General features: G+C 38.7%; 3 protein-coding genes across 3 annotated transcripts in view; all 3 read right to left on the bottom strand.

Moving 5' to 3' along the window:
* The window catches only part of LOC106307906 (glucuronoxylan 4-O-methyltransferase 1), a 1,205-nt gene extending 643 nt beyond the window's left edge, over positions 1-562 (bottom strand). The window contains exon 1 of the mRNA XM_013744998.1: positions 47-562. Within this exon, the coding sequence (XP_013600452.1) occupies positions 47-489 (443 nt within the window). The 5' untranslated portion in view covers positions 490-562. The remainder of the gene's footprint in view (positions 1-46) is intronic.
* A 315-nt stretch (positions 563-877) lies between these two features.
* LOC106310727 (probable serine/threonine-protein kinase At1g09600) lies at positions 878-3,867 on the bottom strand. The gene is made up of 7 exons (XM_013747949.1): positions 3,379-3,867; positions 2,990-3,274; positions 2,043-2,588; positions 1,845-1,945; positions 1,640-1,745; positions 1,153-1,459; positions 878-1,063 (listed from the first exon to the last, which is right to left on the bottom strand). Exons 1-7 carry the CDS (start codon positions 3,865-3,867, stop codon positions 1,059-1,061), a joined length of 1,839 nt encoding a protein of 612 aa, XP_013603403.1. The 3' UTR covers positions 878-1,058.
* Positions 3,868-4,379: 512 nt separating this feature from the next.
* Positions 4,380-5,414, bottom strand: LOC106309553 (60S ribosomal protein L21-1-like). Its single transcript, XM_013746602.1, has 2 exons — positions 5,115-5,414; positions 4,380-4,776 (listed from the first exon to the last, which is right to left on the bottom strand). Exons 1-2 carry the CDS (start codon positions 5,349-5,351, stop codon positions 4,519-4,521), a joined length of 495 nt encoding a protein of 164 aa, XP_013602056.1. The 5' UTR covers positions 5,352-5,414; the 3' UTR covers positions 4,380-4,518.
* Positions 5,415-7,008: the final 1,594 nt, after the last annotated feature.

Raw genomic sequence — 7,008 nt, 5'->3', positions numbered from 1 at the left:
ATCGGAAAATGGTCCACACCACTTTGTCAAAAAACGAGTTCCAACATTACTATCATATGATACATGGTATGACTCCAGCATGGGGAACCGTCTCTTGATCTGTTTTATCCAGGCCTCGTCTTCTTCGAGGAATACCGTCCGGCCGCCGTAGTTGAGAGAGCTCCACATGAGGCTGTCATGGCCTAGACCAAACACCAAGAAGTTGCAGGGTGACTTCTTCTCGAGTACTCTACTGCTGACAACTATTTCCTTGAGAGTTTGTTGCGGTGTGATCACTGAAGTAGAGTAATGGATCAGGGCTTGCGCCAGGGAACGTGGTAGCTTGTTGCAGGCACCAGCGCAACCCTTTGATCTAGTAGTCTCTTCTGGAGTCTGGTGTTGCTGGGAAGTTGTAAGAGTTGATCTCACGATGAAGATGAGAACCAAGGCTGCGAAAAGACAAACGAGGAGAAGCTTGAGCTCTTGGGTTTGGCTTGTTCTAGTCCTCATTTGTTGGGTTCTTGAGAAGTTACAACTTGAATCGTATATATTTATTAGATATATATGTGCTAATGAGATGAAAGAGGATGTTAGGTTAATGCTTAGACATGAAGGGAAGGGGAAACTATAAGGGTTCGTGAGAAAGACAGAACAGCTAACTTCAGGTTCTGCAAGAAGCAAAGAGAGAAGAAGCCTTTCTATTCAAGTTTAATGGTGGTTGGCCGCCACCAACATTTCATTATACAGACTCACTTACTGTTAAGTAGTTAAAAAAAATTATAAATAATGAAGAATCGAATAAATTATACAATTTTAGCTTTCAACTTTACACAACAAGACCTCAACAAAAGATAAACTGACTCTACGTTGTACAACCTCAAACTTTCTTTTTCCTTCTTCTGATTAAATCCCAAAAGATTCTTGTCTGTATCTCTCACCTGCCATTTGCAGCAAGAGACGCTTGAGTCTGTCCCTAGTAGTCTTCTTATCCACTCAAAATCTGTCTTTCATCTTCTTTCAACATTCTCTTGCAGAAACTAATGGCCCTGAGATGTTCATTCTCTCTGTTTCTTTCACCGTCACCCTAACACATGGCAAATAAAAAATGTGATTAGCACACAAAGAGTTTCACTACAAAACAAAAACAGTTAATGGTCAAGCTGTTCTTCTTACCCGTGGATTCTTTGTCTTTTGTAGAATCATCACCATCCTTTTGCTTTCCCTTTTTATCATTGTACCTATCTTCAAACCACCGTGGATTTGCTATAGCGAAATGTGATGCATCTCTAGCAGCAACAGAGTTTGAGAATTTTGTCAACTGGGCTGATCCACGTTGAACAAAAGACCGTTGCATCCTCAGTTCTTTTCTAGGAGGAGGAGAACGACTCGAACCCCTCATCACAACACTCTTCAGAGCTCCATCTTCATTAGGATTTAACTTCTCACTCAGGCTTGCCTGGTTATTCTCCCCTTGACGTTTCTTTCAATAACAAGAAAAGAAATCAAATGTTAACATTACATGAATACACACATTTTTAAAGAAAAATGTGAAAAAAGTTGGGTTTTAAACTTTTGAATGTTTGTTTTGTTTGAAAAATAATTTATAATAAAATTTGAAAGAAAAAATACATTATGTCTATTATGCTAGAACCATACGTACTTGTATTGATGCTAGTAACTCGGCGTTGGCATCTGGAGCTGGCACAGCTTTAGATTTTTTAGCTACTTGTTTCAACTCATTCTCTTTACTGATTGTGCCTTTCTTTCTGGTGGATAAAGATGAAATTGGGATGCATCAGTGTTCATTATTATAGAAGAGCCATGTTTAGGTCAACACTATGATACAAGTAGAATCTGGATCTTACCGTCTTGCTTCCTCTTTTTGAAGCTTCACATCAAGTTCCTTTCTCGGTTGGTATTTTGGTAAACTTGATGGGTCACTTGCAAAAGGTTTTGTTGTAAAGAACTAAATTTTTTAAAAAAACGGAAAAAGAACAAAAGTGTGAGACAAAAAGGATATATATAGACAACTACTACTAGCAGTCAGAGAAGAAGTGTTTCACCTCGCTTTCAAGTGCATGAGCTGTGGTTCCACGGGCATCTGGTTCAACAGCTAGAAGAACTTCCACTAAGGCCAAAGCCGAAGATGGAAGACTCTTAAATGTCTCAGCTACACACCTTTTGTAAGGCTGCTGAGGTTTAAAAACGGTAGCATGTGGGAGTTTCGATCCTTTCCAATACTCTTCAGAAGGTGATCCACAGAGTTTGAAGATCTTGTGTAGCTGTTCTACCTCGGTTCTTCCAGGCATGATAGCCTTCCCATTAAAGAGTTCGGCTAGAATGCAACCTGTGCTCCACATATCCACAGCAACGCCATAGTCCGTCGACCCGAATAAAAGCTCAGGTGGACGGTACCACAGAGTAACAACACGGCTCGTGAGAGGCTGCTTCTGGTGGTCACCGTAGAAGTTAGCAAGACCGAAGTCTCCAATTTTGAGATTGTTGTTATGGTCAAGCAGCAGATTAGAGCCCTTGATGTCACGGTGCAAAACGCCTCGGCTATGACAGTGTTCTAGACCATGAAGCAACTGTTTCATATAGCATTTAATCTGCGCCAGACACAAGATGTTGCATGAGAACCAACCACAAAACAGCATGGTTCTAAAAATCGGCATAGGCGGCAACTCAGTCTTAACCGAAAGGATTTTATTAAAATTTGATTTATACTACTAAATTGGTTTAAATTATTCTAAACCGATTTAAATAATGTTACAAATCCCAAATTTTTCTATTTTTTTGTTTTGTATATTTTATTTTGATAATTTATCAAAAGTTAAATCCAAAAACTAATTTATTTTATATAAATGTCATATATATAATAATTTGTTAGTGCTTCGGTTCCGAATAATCAGCCTATTCCCTGGTCATTTACCATACACTAATTACCGCCTACCAATTTTTTTAACATTGCATAATAATAACCCTCATTAGTATATATTACAAGTAGTACCTGTGCCTCAGAGAACTTAACACCAGGGGTTGAAGCAAGGCCTGCGAGATCATGTTCCATGTATTCAAATATAAGATACATACTTCCTGATACCCTAGAAGTGATCAAACCCTCAAGCTTCATAACATTAGGATGGTCAAGCCTTCGTAGGATGATTATTTCTCTTGCCATGAACCTAACACTGTCTGGATCCATATTCGCAAACCGCACTTTCTTCAGTGCAACTATCTGGCTCGTCTCTAGGTCCCTGGCTTTGTACACACTGCTATACGTCCCTTGTCCAATCTAAACAGTAACCAACAAAATTTCAATCAAAAAGATCTCAACATAACTTTTTAATAAAACCCCTCGTCTAAAGATGAATCGTAAAACAACCCCTAAGGCCTCACCTTTTCTAACTTTTCGAAGGAATCAGCCTTGCGTGGGATCCATCCATTGATAGCTTCACCAGCAACGGAAGCTAACCAAGAAGGCCAACCAGCCACAACCTGAGCTCCTCTTTCTCCATTACTAACGCTGGTTATTCTAGTCATCTTAGGTTGCTGCGGTGCTCCTAGTTTATTGGTCTCAATGTTGGGCCGTCTCTGGAACACAGACCTGGAAGATTTTCTCTCGAGGTTCACCTTTGAGACCTCACCAGATGACATGGGAGTTGAGTTTGTGGCATCACTTGGTATCAAAACCGCCAATGTGGTATCGTTGTCATTGATAAAACCGTCGGAGGAGGATCCTACATTGGCTATTCTGGAAGAAGCAGAGTTTTTCCTCTTCTTGGAGGGTTTACTATAAGGCGTGCTTCTTCTCTCCTTGACATTGCTGATGTTCTCGTCGATGATGGTATCATTTGCTCGTGCTCCTTTAGAGCAACTGCACCCCATAACAACAACAAAGCTCCACAGGGAACACAAAGGTTGGAGCTTTTTGGATCAAAATGTGCTTTTGAAGAAAATGATTTGGAATTAAAGAATCAAAGGAAACACTTTGATCAATAGAGATGATAAGAGAGAGAGGAGAGAGATTGGGTATAAGAAAATTTAGGGATGAAAGGAGGTTTATTTCTCTTTTTCTATTTTAAGACATTCAGAATAACGGAAAAAAACTACAGAAGCAGCTGTTTCTATTTGTTTGTCTTCCAGAGCAAATAGAAGAATGACAGAGAGATTAGTCCACTATTCACGGAGGAGAGACTTTGTTACAAGAGAAACAGAACATACCGTTCATTCATTATATTGTACACTGTTGGACTCTTTTGAGTTCATCAGTGTGTTCAAAACAAGTTAACTAGGGTGTGTTATTGACCGCCACGTGGAGCATTGGGAAATTTCAAATGCTCAAAGTATATAAAAAGTGAGCTGGAATGGGAAAATTTGTTGAACAAGGCACATTTGAAAGTTGTAAAACACAATGTATCAAAACTTCTGTTATATAAAACCATATTCTTGGTCGAAGAAAGTCTCAAGTTGATACAAAACATACGAAGGAAAGCTCCAAAACACAAAACACTGGGGGAAGAAAGTAGAAGTAGAAAACTAATAGCCTCCCTTGAGGTCGTTGACGACATCGTAAGGGATTGGGGTGACAGTCTCCAAGGTCATACCTTCAACCATGAATCCAGGTTTGGGTCCTTTAGGCTGCCTCTTGGTGCTTATCGTCTCACCTTTGGCTTTAGCTGCGGCCTTGAGCTCATCATTCTTCTTAATCCTCAGCTTGAACTCCTCTGCGCACCTAGACTGTTGCACGTGCTCCACACGCACATGAAGCCTCTTCTTAATGATCCTGTTGCCAATCTGAAACACACCACCCAAACCATATATTTCAGTCACTAGTACATGAACTGATTTGAAACAAGCATTCATAAAGTCATAAATCCAAACATACAAGCAGTTCTAAAAAGATCAGGAACTGAAGAATTCAATTAAAGAAAACCAAAGCGATCACTTTTCGAATCTGAAACCAAGCGACAACTAGTTCCCGCAATAAAAAATCAAATCTTTTGAGATAAAAATCAAAACCTGAACCAATCTCAATTTAACATTTCATCATAAGATCAATTGATTTGGCGATCTAAACAGCTCAATAACTTCCAATACTTAAATAAAAGTAGATGTGAGTTCTTCGTCCAGACCTGTTTGTTGACTTCCACACCGACGGCACGTTTCGTAACGTTCCAGACACGACCGGTACGACCGTGGTAGAACTTGTGAGGCATACCCTTGTGGATCGCACCATTCACCTTGACATCGACGTAATCGCCGACCTTGAAGGTCCTGAGGTAGGTCGACAATGGAATTGTACCCTTCTTCCTGAACCCCCTAGCGAACAGATCTCTTGTCCTAGCACGAACTCCATGTCCTGCCGGCATCTTTTCCTGCTTACAAATGATAACCCTAGAGAGCCGCCGAACCAGTAGAAATGAGAGACACGCGTTATAACACACGTCTTCTGAGCTTAGGGTTTATTTAATGGGCCTTTGGGCTTACTTGTTTATAATCTCTTCATATATTATGTGCTTTACTGTAATCATCACTCATTTTATCTTATGAATTAACAACAAAGATAAAACGTGTGTGGAAGCCCATTTGGTCCACTTTTGAGTTTTGACTGATGGTTCTTATTGTTATGAACATGTCAAAAGTTTCGGCACAGAATTTGACATGTTACACTTTTTCATTTCTACATAAACGTTTGTAAGACATCCATCTCTTCTCCTTCAAATAACACATTCTCTTTTGTTATCAGTGTTATCTTCTCCATACGGGTATAAAATTTTGCTTTATTTAAATTCTCGCGATACAATAAAATTCCAGTTCTTTTTATAACACGTTATCAGAACGATCGTTCTTCAATTTGGTAAAATTTATTTGTATCATTTATACTCTGCTATAATGGTCGGTATACCGCCTCTACTATTATTTATATCATGTTATAATGGCCGGAATACCGCCTATATTATTTATTAATAATTTAATTTATTTATTGGTCGGCCGAACCGCCTTATATCTGTTTATTGCTAATTGGTCGGCCGAGCCGCCATATAATTTATTTATTACCCTGCATTGACCGGCTGAGCCGTCGCATGATTTGTTGCCATAATTTTTACTTTTATTAATTTTTATGAAATTTTATAGATTTGATTGACTGTTTAATACGATATTTTCAGACTGATTTTCGCTGCACTCGATTTAACCCCAACGGTCACAAAGAAAAATTTTCAAAAAAAATTTCCCCTTTCCAAACGGCTATGAACAATATTTTTCATCTGTAAATACACTCATACTTCAATCATTTACTTCATCCAAAACATTTCATCTTCTCTCAAATATTTTCAAATCGCTCCATTCCGATTTTTATTGCAAGAAAGATGATTCGCATATTTTTGGTCTTATTTGCAATTTTTATTTTTGCTTCTATGTATGGTCTTTTTATTGGAGAATTAGCTCCTGGAGAATTTGCGCTTAATGTCGGTTTAATTTTCTATGTGTTGATTCTCCTTGTAATTGCGTGTATTATCAATATAAATGGTTCGTTTTAAAATTATGAAATTATAATAAAATATTTTATTTTGTGTTTTTAGAAATACAAATGGCAAACATCGAGAAACTCCAGTTCCCGGCCCTGAAAATAACTGGCGAAAATTACGTCGGGTGGGTCACAAACGTGAAACCATATCTGGTGATGAAAAAGATAACCGAAACAATTGTAATCGGTAACAAATCACCACCCGAGCATATAGCCGAAGCGATAATCTTCCTGAAGAAGCATTTAGATGAAAATCTAACGCACGACTATGCAAACGTCGAGGACCCAGCTGAACTGTGGCAAACTTTAAAAGAAAGGTTCGATAACCAGAGACAAATCAACCTTCCTCACGCTCTAGAAGAGTGGAAAAATCTGAGGTTCCAAGATTTTCAAAAGGTTGAGGATTACAATTCCGCTGTCCTGAGGATAGTTGCACTCCTGAAGTATTGTGGTAATCCTGTCTCTGAGGCAGAAATGATGAATAAAACATATATCACTTT

The sequence above is a fragment of the Brassica oleracea genome, chromosome C8, assembly GCF_000695525.1.
Source record: "Brassica oleracea var. oleracea cultivar TO1000 chromosome C8, BOL, whole genome shotgun sequence".
In the NCBI taxonomy this organism is placed as follows: Eukaryota; Viridiplantae; Streptophyta; class Magnoliopsida; order Brassicales; family Brassicaceae; genus Brassica; species Brassica oleracea.
Note: the sequence above shows the minus strand (reverse complement) of the source record. Positions and strands in the feature narration are given on the sequence as shown.

What these genes read in the sequence shown, in the direction of transcription:
- LOC106309553 (XM_013746602.1), bottom strand. Translation starts at nt 5,351, where the DNA reads ATGCCGGCAGGACATGGAGTTCGTGCTAGGACAAGAGATCTGTTCGCT. An exon ending in GTGTGGAAGTCAACAAACAG is followed by an intron (nt 4,777 to 5,114) that starts GTCTGGACGAAG and finishes GGTGTGTTTCAG; the next exon opens with ATTGGCAACAGGATCATTAA.
- LOC106310727 (XM_013747949.1), bottom strand. Translation starts at nt 3,867, where the DNA reads ATGGGGTGCAGTTGCTCTAAAGGAGCACGAGCAAATGATACCATCATC. An exon ending in CCTTCGAAAAGTTAGAAAAG is followed by an intron (nt 3,275 to 3,378) that starts GTGAGGCCTTAG and finishes GTTACTGTTTAG; the next exon opens with ATTGGACAAGGGACGTATAG. An exon ending in AGTTACTAGCATCAATACAA is followed by an intron (nt 1,460 to 1,639) that starts GTACGTATGGTT and finishes TGTTATTGAAAG; the next exon opens with AAACGTCAAGGGGAGAATAA.